General features: G+C 42.8%; 1 protein-coding gene across 1 annotated transcript in view; it reads left to right on the top strand.

The window, feature by feature from the left end:
• Window positions 1-923: 923 nt before the first annotated feature.
• Window positions 924-15,562, top strand: part of LOC109906495 (insulin receptor substrate 1-B-like) — a 53,970-nt gene continuing 39,331 nt past the window's right edge. Inside the window, exon 1 of the mRNA XM_020504204.2 lies at window positions 924-2,154. Within this exon, the coding sequence (XP_020359793.1) occupies window positions 1,806-2,154 (349 nt within the window). The 5' untranslated portion in view covers window positions 924-1,805. The remainder of the gene's footprint in view (window positions 2,155-15,562) is intronic.

The following is a 15,562-nucleotide window of genomic DNA, read 5'->3' as shown; positions in this document are numbered from 1 at the left end:
TTTTATTTTTTTTAAATCTCAGCCCCCGTATATATATATATATATATATATAACATATAAATATAGGACAAAAAGCACATGACAACAACATAGCAAGGCAGCAACACATGACAACACAGCATGATAGCAACACAACATGACAATAACATGGTAGCAACACAACATGACAACAACATGGTAGCAAGACAACATGGCAGCAGCACAAAACATGGTAGAAACATTATTGGGCACAGACAACAGCACAAAGGGCAAGCAGGTAGGGCCATATAGCATAATTCTACATCTACAATGTAATAATGAAAATAAAGATGAATCGCTAGGCTGCTAGTTATAATTATTAACTATGTGTAATTAAAAGAATACAATAAACAATCTTCATAAATAATACATTCACATGACTGAATCATGTAATTATGCCGATAAACAGCATGTATAATGTTCCCATTTACAGTTCAATTGATCGCACCAACAGCTGTAAAAAGATTCAACTGAAAAGTTCAATCAAGCCAAATGTGCTCAGAGTTTCCATCATCGGGATGCAATTTGATGAGGGTTGTATTTTTGTTGAGTCTTGAGTGTTGTATTTCTTGTTATGAAATGTCCCAATCGTTCAACCGTGCAGCACATGATGTGATCTTCAAAATAACTTAGCAAATACCACAATATTGGCTGAGGAACACATAGACATTCCTCTAAGAACCAAACGGAAATTCATTCGATTCGAATTCATCTCTCTCTCTTTCTCTCTCTCTCTCTCTGTATACTCTGCCTCTCTCTCCCTCTTAAATGATCTCACATACTATGGACAAGTGTTGACTGACAACTTTTCATAGTAGCTCCACGTCTAAGCGAGGGGACAGGAGCGGAGGGGACAGGAGCGGAGGGGACAGGAGCGGAGGGGACAGGAGCGGAGGGGACAGGAGCGGAGGGGACAGCGTTTACAGCGAAGTAGTCCGTATACTGCTGCAGCTACAGTACATGGATTAAAGCGCTCTGCCTACTAGCTACATAGTAGCGATGTGCATTCCGCATCATTTGGCTCCGTTCAGTTTAAAAGAGCCGCATAATTTGCCTCCCAAACGGCTCTTCATTGAAACTGCTGGAAAATCGACCTAGAACCACGAAAAAAAATGACAAATCTCCAATGCAAAGACAAAATTGTAAGTTACCATGACCCTATGTGAGATCGTGATATGCAAGTTCAACTACATTTTTACCTATCCAATTGTTAGATCGCCTGCAAAACGTTTTTTTTTTAAATGCACTGCAAAAATTAGAGTGGACCAGAATGACCGCTATTTATTGTTTCTGCATTCAGAAATCCTCCATCTTCAGATAATGATTGTGTAACTTAGTTGTAAAAGCAGTAGTAATAGTAGTAGTATGCAAATCAGGGAGCCAAATGAACGGCTCTTTCACGAGATGCGATTTGGTTCCCAACGTTTGCCAAAAAAAGAGCCGTTCGTTCGCGAACGACTCATCACTACTACACAGTAGTAGCTGGCGCTTTCGCGCAGTTGCCGAATGTGCTCGCCAGTGTGTTCGTGCAGAAAACTAAAGGAGAGACTGCTGAGTTGAACAAGGTAGTTATTGCAACGAGAAAGAAAGGGGATATTTAGCTAAAATTTTAAAAGACTAAACTGGACCAGAGGACCTCTCTCCCTTGCATACATGTGTTAAAGGGAGGGAGGGGAACGGCACAGAAGGATGTTTGAATTACCCTCTACAGTTAACTTGCGAGAGTGTTTTTGCTGAGTTGAAAATATTAAGTTTAGGTTCGAGAAAAACAAGGTAACTCGAGCGCAATGGAGAGCCAACCACCCGAGCCGCAAATCTACGAGGACGTTCGAAAGAGCGGCTATCTCCGCAAGCAGAAATCCATGCACCGGCGATACTTCGTGCTCCGGACGGCCTCGGAGAGGGGCCCGGCACGGCTCGAATACTACGAGAGCGAGAAGAAATTCAGAGGAAAGACACCCGTCCCCAAGAAAGCCCTGGTGCTGGAGACGTGTTTCAACATCAATAAGCGGGCTGATGCCAAGAACAAGCACATGCTAGTGCTGTACACTCGGGCGGAGAGCTTTGCCATCGCGGCAGAAAACGAGGCGGACCAGGACGAATGGTATCAGGCCATGGTGGAGCTGCAATGCAAAAGTAAGTAAGCAAACTACAACGAGCTCTATATGGCTGCCTATCGTTATAACGAAGTGGCCATAGTATTACATCTGAACGTGGCGATGTAGCCCACTGCAGCAATTTGCTCAAATGCAGCTTATAAACACGACACGTGCTGGTTTAATATACCACGGCTGTCATTGTTATTAGGTTATTTGTTATTAGGTTATTGTTATTAGGCATTTCAAATATATATATATATGGTTATTGTTATTAGGCTATTTTTAGGACATCCAGAAATGTGCATAACGGGAGTAACTTAACATTGCTCGTCAGCAGAGAGGAACGTCCCACTGCTCACTACCAGCGATGTTTTAAAACATGTCGGCACACGATTTTAGCGTAATAGTTTGAGGCATGCTCTTTGCGTTTGAAAGAAAAGTGATGTCAAGATATATCCACATTACAGTGTGTGGTAGGTTACTGTACTTATTAATGTGTGTTGCTGCCTATGGACCATCATTTAAATATGATGTAAAATTACAGTGCATACTTCTTTGCATAATAATTATATTTAGCCAAGGTCCCCCAGAAACGGCAAATCGTATGTTCCAAGTTGCGGTGTGTGCTTATCCTTGCCAACACCCTGAGAACGTTATCATACTTTCCCCCCACACCCATATAGATAGTCTACTTGCGCCAAAAGTTCACATATGGACCAAAAGCTTGTGGTTTGTACAGGGTTTAGAGACGGGTTAAGCAAGTAGTTTCATTAAAACGTTGCCTGTATCAAGAGTAGGCTATATTGGAGACAATGTTCTACAGCCAACCCTCCTCCTGCTTCTTCCTTTGCCGAGTCAACCCTGGCCATTGCGCAAACGCATCCAGATTTTTTTGTTATGAGCCTGATTCTCTGTTTACTTAGTATGTACGATAAAAGTATGAACAAAGTATGAACACTCCCTACAGTAAGTCGCCAGAGCGTCTGTTAAATTACTAAAATGTAATTATAAACTGGGTGATTCGAGCCCTGAATGCTGATTGGCTGACAGCCGTGGTGTATCGGACGGGTATGACAAAACATTTCTTTTTACTGCTCTAGTTACACTTGTAACCAGTTTATAATAGCAATAAGGCACCAATGGGGTTAGTGATATATGGCCAATATACCACCGATAAGGGTTGTATCCAGGCACTCCGCGTTGCGTCGTACCTCAGAACAGCCCTTGTGTGGTATTTTGGCCATATACCACACCCCATCGTTCCTTATTGCTTAAATGTATGTTTTTATTTTCTGCTGGCATGACAATATTTGCCAAGACAAGACATCACAGTAGAGGATACACGCAAAACCAACAGCATGAACAAGTTTGCACAAGATCCATATGGTTGGATACCTGTGTAGTGTGCACAAGTACCAATAGGCACACTCATCTTCCCTTCAGAGTTTTTTTGGTATTATTGATTCACATTTGCAATTATGCACATACAGTAACAAAGGGCATCGGTTTTCAATTTATACATGCTTTCAAATCCCTCCTGATATCAGCAGTTGAGCAAACCTTTTGTGCAAACAAAACTATCATGCCAGTGGCTGCAATCACCCGTTTTTTTTCTGCAGTCTCATCATGGGAAAGAAAGCTCATAGACCAGTGACGGGGGTGGGGAGGACACATGATGCAATCTTGGGTTCAAGGTACTTACAGCTGACCTGCTGGCCTATGTTATGTAAAAGAGCTGACTACAATGAGGGGGGAAAGTAGGTGCTGCCGCAACCAACAAGAGAGAAAAGCAGAAGCCTCTTACTGTGTTGAACATGTCTTAAACATTCTCCACAGGTAACGGTGATCAAGAGGTTGACATAGAATTGGACCTCTTTTGACTTGGTTAACCTGTGCCTTAAAGGAACTGTCCAGTGTTTCTATGAAATATAGCCTATAATTAAAAAGCATCTTTTCTGTGTGGGAAGGGTGTGTGTGTACCCCAACAACAGAATGGTGTGGGCATATACCAGTCTTTAAAATGATTCATGCGAGTAGACCGTTGATTGGCCAGCTCATCCTACTCTAGAATGGTGATTGGCCAGCTCATCTGCCCTCAGGAGTATGATATGCTACTCGATTAGAAAATAGCGAGCATTTTTTAAACGGCCTGTTGGAGATACAAGTTTGAGGTGGGGTTTTTAAAGTATTTTTTCCCCCCTAAAATGTATTCTTTGGCCACAGATAGTAGCGTAGGACAACTTTATTTAGATATAAGACAACATTATTTGGGTATAAGTCAACATTATTTGGGTATAAGTCAACATTATTTGGGTATAAGTCAACATTATTTGGGTATAAGTCAACATTATTTGGGTATAAGTCAACATTATTTGGATATGAGTTAACAGAATATGAACTTTTAAAATTAGATTTTCACTGGACAGTTACTTTAACTAATGTCTTAGGCCTATGACCTGTGCAAAGGGGTCAAGGCTGTCTCGGGATTTAGTTGGCCCTATGTACAGATCTAAGATCAGTTTTCCCTACTCCAGTCCTAACTGTAACCAATTGGGCACCAAAAACAGCAACAATATGTTTACATTTACATTTTAGTAATTTAGCAGACGCTCTTATCCAGAGCAATTAGGGTTGCGTGCCTTGCTCAAGGGCACACCGGCAGATTTTTCACCTAGTCAGCTCAGGGATTCGAACCAGCAACCTGTCAGTTAGTGGCCAACACTCTTAAACGCAAGGCTACCTGCCGTGCATATGTTATATGCAATATGTTACATCCAGTGCCTTCAGAAGGTATTCATCCTCTGGACATTTGACTCATTTTGTTGTGTTAGACCCTGAATTTTAAGATTTTTCATCACTGGCCTACACACAACACCCCGTAATGTTAAAGTGGAATTATGATTTTAGAATTTTATTTTTTTTCCAATGAATAAAAAATGAAAAGCTGAAATGTCTTGAGTCAGTAAGTATTCAATCCCTTTGTCATGGCAAGCCTAAATACATTCAGGAGTAAAAATGTGCTGAACAAGTCACATAATAAGTTGCATTTACTCACTCTGTGTACAATAATAGTGTTTAACATGAAAAACTACCTAATCTCTGTCCCACATACAGTGCATTCAGAAAGTATTCAGCCCTCTTGACTTTTTCCACATTTTGTTACATTACAGCCTTATTCTAAAATGGATTAAATAGATTTTCCCCCCTCATCAATCTACCCACAATACCCTATAATGATAAAGCAAAAACAGGTTTAAACCGGAAATATCACATTTACATAAGTATTCAGACCCTTTACTCAGTACTTTGTTGAAGCACCTTTGGCAGCGATTACAGCCTTGAGTCTTCTTGGGTATGACGCTACAAGCTTGGCACACCTGCATTTGGGCAGTTTCACCCATTCTTCTGTGCAGATCCTTTCAAGCTCTGTCAGGTTGGATGAGGAGCGTCGCAGCACCGCTATTTTTAGGTCTCTCCAGAGATGTTCTAACGGGGCTCTGTCCGGGCCACTCAAGGACATTCAGAGGCTTGTCCCGAAGCCATTCCTGCGTTGTCTTGGCTGTGTGCTTAGAGTCGTTGTCTTGTTGGAAGGTGAGCATTCGCCCCAGTTTGTGGTCCTGAGTGCTCTGGAGCAGGTTTTCACTAAGGATCTCTCTGTACTTTACTCCGTTCATCTTTCTATCGATTCTGACTCGTCTCCCAGTCCCTCAGTCCCTGCCGCTGACAAATATCCCCACAGCATGATGCTGCCACCACCATTCTTCACCTTAGGGATGGTGCCAGATTTCCTCCAGACGTGACGCTTTGCATTCAGGCCAAAGTGTTCAATCTTGGTTTCATCAGACCAGAGAATCTTGTTTCTCATGGTCTGAGAGTCTTTTAGGTGCCTTTTGGCAAATTTCAAGCAGGCTGTCATGTGCCTTTTACTGAGGAGTGGCTTCTGTCTGCCCACTCTACCATAAAGACCTGATTGGTGGAGTGCTGTAGAGATGGTTCTCCTTCTGGAAGGTTCTTCCATCTCCACAGAGGAACTCTGGAGCTCTGTCAGAGTGACCATTGGGTTCTTGGTCACCTCCATGACCAAGGTCTTTCTCCCCCGATTGCTCAGTTTGGCCGATTGGCCAGCTTTAGGAAGAGTCTTGGTAGTTCCAAACTTCTTCCATTTAAGAATGATGGAGGCCACTCTGTTCTTGGGGACCTTCAATGCTGCAAAAGATTTTGGGAATTATTCCCCAGATCTGTGCCTCAACACAATCCTGTCTCGGAGATCTATGGACAATTAGTTTGACCTCATGGCTTGATTTCTTCTCTGACATGCATTGTCAACTGTGGGACCTTATATAGATAGGTGTGTGCCTTTCCAAATCATGTCCAATTAATTGAATTTACCACATGTTGACTCCAATCAAGTTGTAGAAACATCTCAGGGATGATCAATAGAAACAGGATGCACCTGAGCTCAAGTTCGAGTCTCATAGCAAAGGGTCTGAAGACTAACAGTTGAAGTCGGAAATTTACATACACCTTAGCCAAATACATTTAAACTCAGTTTTTCACAACTCCTGACATTTAATCCTCGTAAAAATTCCCTGTCTTTGGCCACTTTATTTTAAGAATGTGAAATGTCAAAATAATAGTAGAGAGAATGATTTAGATCAGCTTTTGTTTCTTTCATCACATTCCCAGTGGGTCAGAAGTTTACGTACACTCAATTAGTATTTGGTAGCATTGCCTTTAAATTGTTTAACTTGGGTCAATCGTGTTGGGTAGCCTTCCACAAGTTTCCCATAATAAGTTCGGTGAATTTTGGCCCATTCCTCCTGACAGAGCTGGTGTAACTGAGTCAGGTTTGTAGGCCTCCTTGCTCACACATGCTTTTTCAGTTCTGTCCACAAATTTTCTATTGGATTGAGGTAAGGGCTTTGTGATGGGCACTCCAATACCTTGACTTTGTTGTCCTTATGCCATTTTGCCACAACTTTGGAAGTATGCTTGAGGTCATTGTCCATTTGGAAGACTCATTTGCGACCAAGCTTTAACTTCCTGACTGATGTCTTGGGATGTTGCTTCAATGCCATCTATTTGGTAAAGTGCACCAGTCCCTCCTGCAGCAAAGCACCCCCACAACATGATGCTGCCACCCCCATGCTTCACGGTTGGGATGGTGTTCTTCGGCTTGCAAGCCTCCCCTTCTCCTCAAATCATAATGATGGTCATTATGGCCAAACAGTTCTGTTTTTGTTTCATCAGACCAGAGGACATTTCTCCAAAAAGTACGATCTTTGTCTCCATGTGCAGTTGCAACCCATAGTCTGGCTTTTTTGTGTCAGTTTTGGAGCACTGGCTTCATCCTCGCTGAGTGACCTTTCGGGTTATGTCAATATAGGACTCATTTTACTGTGGATATAGATAATTTTGTACCTGTTTCCTCCAGCATCTTCACAAGGTCCTTTGCTGTTGTTCTGGGATTAATTTGCACTTTTCGCACCAAAGTACGTTCATCTCTAGGAGACAGAACGCGTCGCCTTCCTGAGCGGTATGACGGCAGCGTGGTCCCATGGTGTTTATACTTGCGTACTATTGTGTGTACAGATGAACGTGGTACCTTCAGGCGTTTGGAAATTGCTCCCAAGGATGAACCAGACTTGTGGAGGTCTACAATTTTTCTTCTGATTTCTTTTGATTTTCCCATGATTTCAAGCAAAGAGGCACTGAGTTTGAAGGTAGGCCTTGAAATACATCCACAAGTAAACCTCCAATTGACTCAAATGATGTCAATTAGCCTATCAGAAGCTTCTAAAGCCATGACATAATTTTCTGGAATTTTCCAAGCTGTTTAAAGGCACAGTCAACTTAGTGTATGTAAACTTCTGACCCACTGGAATTGTGAATTATAAGTGAAATAATCTGTCTGTAAACAATTGTTGGAAAAATTACTTGTGTTATGCACACAGTAGATGTCCGAACTGCCTTGCCAAAAATGTACAAGAAATTTGTGGAGTGGTTGAAAAACGAATTTTAATGTCTCCAACCTAAGTGTATGTAAACTTATGACTTCTATTGGATATAAATAAAGTATTTAGGTTTTTTAGGTTTAATACATTTACAAACATTTCTATAACCCTGTTTTTGCTTTGTCGTTATGGGGAATTGTGTGTAGATCGATGAGGAAAACAACACATTTAATCATTTTAAAATAAGGCTGTAACATAACAACGTGCAAAAAAATCAAGGGGTCTGAATACTTTCCAAATGTACTGTACAATTAATTACCTGTAAGGTCAGTCAATCACGCAGTGAATTTCAAACACAGATTCAATCACAAAGACCAGGGAGGTTTTCCAATGCCTCACAAAGAAGGGCACCTATTGGTAGATGGGTAAAAAAAAAAAAGCAGACATTGAATGATCATGATGAAGTTATGAATTACACTTTGGATGGTGTATCAATACACCCAGTTGCTACAAAGATACAAGCGTCGTTCCTAACTCAGTTGCCGGAGAGGAAGGAAACCTCTCAGGGATTTCACCATGAGGCCAATTTTGACATAAAAACAATTAGAGAGTTTAATGGCTGTGATAGGAGGAAACTGAGGATGGATCAACAACATTGTAGTTACTCCACAATACTAACCTAATTTACAGAGTGAAAAGGAAGCCTGTACAGAATATAAATATTCTAAAACATGCATCCTGTTTGTAACAAGGCAGTAAAGTAATACTGCAAAAAATGTGGCAAAGCAATTAACATTTTGTCCTGAATACAAAGTGTATGTTTGGGGCAAATCCAATACAACACATTACTTAGTACCACTCTCCATATTTTCAAGCATAGTGGTGCCTGCATAATGTTATGGGTGTGCTTGTAATCGTTAAGAAAGTTACTGGAAAGTTTTTTTCTGGATAAGAAGACACGGAATGGAGCTAAGCACAGGCAAAATGTTAGAGGAAAACCTGGTTCAGCCTGCTTTCCACCAGATACTGGGAGATTAAGTCACCTCTCAGCAGGACAATAACCTAAAACACAAGGCCAAATCTTAGCTGGAGTTGTTGACTCAAGAGGTTGAATACTTATCAAATCAAGATATATTAATGTTAGAATTTTTTTTCCACTTCACAGAGTATTTTGTGTAGATCGTTGACAAAAACAAAATACAATTGAACCCACTTTGTAACAGAACAAAATGTGGAAAACGTCAAGGGGTGTGAATACTTTTTGAAGTCACTGTATGCCTCACTGATCCTGGATCTATGTCAACAGTTTCTCCCCCACACACAGCACTACGCATGGAGTGGGTATGGGATGTGGTTGCCAGATTAGGGAGACCGGGAGCAGGGAGGGAGAAGAGAGGGAGGAGAGGGGGTGTTTCTCACTCTCTGTAGTTGTCAGCCAATAAACAATCGGCAGAGCAAACCAAATAAACGACCCTGTCGACTCTTCGCCTGGTCAAACATTTTGACATCTGTCTTTTGACATATCTTGTGTCAATTGTGTCACTGAATTCTCTGTTACTGAATGACAGCTTAACTCAACATTACTCAGAATGCTGCCACCCTCTCCTCCTGTTTGTTTAGTGTTGTGTTATAAATCTATTTTCTCTGACTGGTCTGAAGTTTAGACATTTCTCAGTCAACCCCAGCGCCAGCCAGCTACATCAATCTACACCCATACGGCTCATATTGCATATAGGGTCTAGCTCATGCGGTTTCAACATTTTCCATCTCTTTCATGCAGACGTTTGACAAAATAATTTTTGAGGTGTATGGGGCCACTCACACTGCACACCCACTCACACAAAACCCTTGGGATTCCAACCCATATAGAGTAAACGGGTGTATCATACAGTGCTTGGAAGAGTCGACAACAAGCTCCTCCCATTTTAAATGATGCCATTGGAAAAATGGGCTGAGTCTCTGTGTCAGTGACCATCTAGTCTTCAGGGTTTCCGTCCAGTAAGCTGAAAGTGTATGGGTGTAACGTGAACCCCCACTTGTACAGTTGGGAGGGCAGAAGGATTCACACCCACCCAGATACCTTTTCAGTCGAGCAAATACTGTGCTGCTGCCACTTTCAAGTCATGTAGGTCTCCTTGCTCCTATAGGTGTGGAGCAGTGCTTGGTGACATGCTATGGCTTGAACTGAGGTTTTGAGCCAAAGCTGACACATTGAGAGGTAGATACAGTATTACGTCACAGTGCTACGTTATTATTGTCAGTGTATGTGAGAACAGGGGCTACAATGGAGAGAAATGCATTCTCTCTCCCTCTCCACACACACACACACACACACACACACACACACACACACACACACACACACACACACACACACACACACACACAGCATATGTTTTACTATCCTTGTGGGGACTTAAAATGAACCCCGAACCCTAATCTTAACCCCTAACTCTCATTGTAACCTTAACCCCTAACTCTCATTGTAAACCCAACCCTTACCCATAAGCTTAAAATATCCTTTGTCACAGAAGGGAGAATTTTCTTTGTTTAACTATCCTTGTGGGGACTTTGGGGGATTTCCTGTACCCATGAGGAGCCCACACATGCCCGCACACACACACACACACTATCCGTGCTGCGTTCTGGGAAACTCACCTGGAGCAACCAGGGACTGCCTTCATCTTAATATCTCGCAGGCCATCTCCCTCCCTCTGCTAACCCGTAACTTTCACAAATACAGTCCAGCTGCCATGCAGAGACCGAGAGAGATATTGAGATCTTTATTTGTTCAGCTGGGTCCAGGGGGGCCATATGGCCAGTAAATACAGTATCAAGCTGTAAGAGAAGCTTATTTACCAAACTATTTATATTCACTGGAGTGTATCAAGGCTGAAGTAGGGTATTAGAAGTATGGAGCATCATCGTTTGCCAGGCAAATAAAGTCCTCTGGCTCACAAGCCACCTCAAGAACTGTTGTTAGACCTAGTAAGCAATGAAACAGTGTAAACTGGAGATGAGAGATGAGATACACGGCACTGTTAAGCCAGGCGCCAGGCAGGGGCACTACACACACACACACACACACACACACACACTAGGAGGTAAACCACTCATTAAACTATAGTGTCAAACACAACCAGCAAGCCACAACCAAGAACAAAGGCCCTTCCAGGTCTGTCTCGATGATAAACAGCTACTAAGCTCTGATCTACAGTCAGTGTTCCCTTTTGGCCTCACATGAACCACATATATATTCACTGGTGTATGATCCACTAACCCCATATTAGCTCTGATCTACAGTCAGTGTTCCCTTTTCACTTCATATAACAGACGTGACTGTTATCTAATACTCTGACTCTATATCAGTGCAAGCCAAGACACCACTTCACCCATGTGGATACACTTGTCTCAAGGCATGGCTGTAGTGTAGTATTTATACCCAGCCCTTGTCAGCCAGTCTCCCAGTCATCCAGGCAGGCGGTATGATCCGGACCTCACCGGTGGCCGCCGCGGCCGGGGAGGTGATTAAACGTTAAACCCAGTTAAACTGCTGCTCATCTACCTAATTAGACCGTAATTGTTGTCTCCGGGTCGGCCTGACTCGGCGTTGCCCGACGGGGACAACAGGATGGTGGGTGTGAACCAAGAGCTAGCTTAGCCTAGAGCTATTTTGGCCGCTAAGACCCGGGGCCTGTGTCTCAAATGGCACCCTATTCCCTATGTAGTGCACTACCTTTGACCAGAGCCCTGGTCAAAAGTGATGCACTACATAGGAAATAGGGCACCATTTGGGATGCAGGCTGAGTAAACACTGTGAGCTGGACCCTCCCTCCTCCTTCTCACGTTAGCCACAGGGCCACGGGGTCATTTCCTATGCAGAAAATAGTTGACACCCATTAACACCCTGTAATTTCATTCAACATGTAGGGCTAGCCCGTGTTTTGCTGGGCAGGTAGATCCCCTGTTGCGCAATAGACCCATGTTCACTCTCAACAGTCAGCTACTGTAAAACGTCAGCCCGAAGGCTCGGCTCGACATTTAGGCTTAGAGTGATCAATTAAAATCCCCTACACGTGCTTCATATGCATGTTATATGTGCAACAAGCGCGATTTATCCCAAGGATAGTCGGTAAGTGGCCCATAATTTGATTGACACGAGGGAAAGGCTGAGAGAGGAACACAATCGATCACGTCGATGAGTGTCCATATGGCGCGATGCAGCTGTAAGCAGGGGACGTTTATGCATGCATAGAAACCTTTTTATGGCGATATTGATCTGCTGGTTGATAGTACATGATATAGGCTAACCACCAGCTCACCGCACGCTGCTGCAGGACCAGGTCAATGGGTTCATCTCATCAGTGGTGAATGAATTGGACTTCTGCAGCTGCACTGGCATGGAGAAAACTGGACATGTTCCAGTAAATTCCATTGGTAGTCCTCCTCTGCTATATTACTTTGGCTTATCTTGTACTTTTGGCTGAGTGATGAAGACTAGGAGACGAGAATAGACCGCCTCTTCTGGTATGCACCTGGTGTGTGTCCTCCTCCAGCGCAGTCTTCATACGTCAGTGGTTCTGTGAGCACACAAGAGCCTTGACGTGGCGCTCTTTAATGATGGCTGCCAGGTTGACGAGGCTGTTGTGAAGACCGACCAGCACACTAGCTAACCTTCACGCTCACTTTCATGTGGTGCTTTAGCGATGACAAATCTGGATGCCTCGCTGATAATTGTGTGCGTGTGTGTCTTCATAACGCATGCCATATGTGCGAACTGAGCCTTAGGGAGGTGGTGGTGTTGTGTACGTGTGGTGTTTCTTCCTGGGGGGCCAGGAGAGAGGGGGAGGGATAATGAGGGAGTGGGAACGGAGGAGAGGTGGGGGAGTAGAGGAAACAGACTGGGACACTCGGCAGTAAGGGAGATACTTTTTGGAAGGGACCCTCGGCTTTATTGACAGACACACACACACACACTAGACACAGCTGTCCTGTGTCTCTCCGCACTGGTAACTCAGGGTGATGGCGAGAGTTGAGGGGGAGAGATAGCCGAGCAGGCAAGATGGTAAACGAAGGGACTTCAGGCCTCAGATGTCCAGCTTGTTGGCTTCTTTAGTGACGTATTTTAGAGTGTTGTGGCATGCTAGGGCACTGGGGTCAGCAGCATGAAACAAGGCCTAGTGGGAAAAGGATCTTTCCATGCCAGCTCTAGCGTTCAGTGATTAGCTGAGTGCATTAGCGAAACTAGGAGAGATAACGTTTTTACGCCTAGCACTCACAGATATCGATCCCCTCCATGAATCTGATGAGATAGGAATGTAAAAATCCACAAAAAGCGGTGGGGGGGGGGGGGGTTGGGAACCCCACGGTTTGGGAACCCCAGCCCTACTTCATAAAATGATCATACGTACAGTACAGTAGGCTACTTCACACCCAAAAAAATAGGTTCTAAATGTAACCTAAAGAGACTTTTTGGTCAAATGAAAGTTGAGAAACTAAACCCTCAACTTCACTACAGCGTCTGACTAATAAAATAGACTATACATTATGCAACACTACTGAATCCTACCATACATCACACATGCAGTCTACCTGCCAACTGAGGGCTACTCCAAGGCACAATGTCCATACTGAACCTACATGTCAGAGTTGAGGGCATTTCCATGGAAAAGGATCCATGAGCACCAACATGTGTAGTTTATAGGAGCATATCAAGTTGGGGGTCAAATGAAATGAAATCTAAGTCTATCTTTTTTAGAAACTGCAATAAGCAAAGGCTTTGATTTCTTGTCAAACAGATGGAGAACGGGTCTGAGGAAACATCCAGCCGAAAAAGTATTTAAAGGTGTTAGAATTACATCGAAACACAATAATGTAAAACTAAAGACTTCTGGCAACTAATATCAGCACTTACTGATATTTAGTTAAGGATATATAATTTTTCCTTCTGTAAGTTTAAAGGGACACTTCAGGATTTTGTAAATGAAGCCCTTTATCTACTCCCCAGAGCCAGATGAACTTGTGGATAAAAATCGTATGTCTCTGTGTGCAGTTTGATGGAAGTCGCTAACTAGCATTAGCGCATTTGCTACCTAGTGTTAGCACAAAGACTGGAAGTCTATGGTAACTGCTAGCATGCTAGTAGATACCATAGCCTTCCAGACAATGGCCTAACACTAGTAAGTGCATTGGCTCGCGAAACTACCTCTTAACTTCCTTCATACTGGATCCATTGCCAAAATCCCGAACAATACCTTTATGAAACATTGCCTTGTGCCATGAAATTCGGTAACCAAAAACCCCACACAGATCATTAAGATATTTTCAAACTGTTCTCCCTTTTGAGGAGGGAGGATCATGAAATTTCACAGAAGTAATGAGTAAAGGTAGACCTATCAATTAGTTATAGTGTTTTTATGTTAATTAACTATTAAGTAATAAAAGTGAAATTCTGTACCTATTATTCTATTAATGATTTGGTAATGGAATTTCTGCAATTTAATTGGCTACAAGGAGAAATTGTAGTGGTCACAAACCACAGTTGGGTCACCTGCTACAGTCCTTCCTTCCACTGGCGTACTGTTATGTTCAGCTCTTTACCGTTTTCTTTCTCTTTCTGTGGTCATTTCCAAACGCCTGAAAGTACCATGTTCATCTGTACAAACAATAGTACGCAAGTATAAACACCATGAGACCACGCAGCCGTCATAGCGCTCAGGAAGGAGATGCGTTCTGTCTCCTAGAGATGAACGTACTTTGGTGCGAAAAGTGCAAATCAATCCCAGAACAACAGCAAAGGACCTTGTGAAGATGTTGGAGGAAACAGATACAAAAGTATCTATATCCACAGTAAAACTAGTCCTATATCGACATAACCTGAAAGGCCACTCAGCAAAGATGAAGCCACTGCTCCAAAATAGATGGCAGTATGAGGGAGGAACATTATGTGGATATATTGAAGCAACATCTCAAGACATCAGTTAGGACCCAAGTTAAACATTTTAAAGGCAATACTACCAAATACTAATTGGGTGTATGTAAACTTCTGACCCACTGGGAATGTGATGAAAGAAATAAAAAACTGAAATAAATCATTCTCTCTACTATTATTCTGACATTTCACATTCTTAAAATAAAGTGGTGATCCTGACTAACCTAAGGCAGGGAATGTTTACGAGGATTAAATGTCAGGAATTGTGAAAAACTGAGTTTAAATGTATTTGGCTAAGGTGTACGTAAACTTCCAACTTCAACTGTACACACGCACACACACACGCGCGGCTAGTAGCCTCACAGGTTCATGTGCAAAGGACAAACAGCTGTTACGACCCCCAATAAAGGCCGGGCTGAGCTGGAGCAGGAGGAAGCAGGGGGAATACCGTAGTGCCTTGGAGCCAACAAGTCATAATCACACCTTAAGTCATATAATGGCCTGTTTTACTGTGAAAATACGTTGCTATGTGTTGTCACAGTTATAGCAATGCAATAGCA

This window comes from Oncorhynchus kisutch, linkage group LG16 (genome assembly GCF_002021735.2).
Source record: "Oncorhynchus kisutch isolate 150728-3 linkage group LG16, Okis_V2, whole genome shotgun sequence".
In the NCBI taxonomy this organism is placed as follows: domain Eukaryota; kingdom Metazoa; phylum Chordata; class Actinopteri; order Salmoniformes; family Salmonidae; genus Oncorhynchus; species Oncorhynchus kisutch.
Note: the sequence above shows the minus strand (reverse complement) of the source record. Positions and strands in the feature narration are given on the sequence as shown.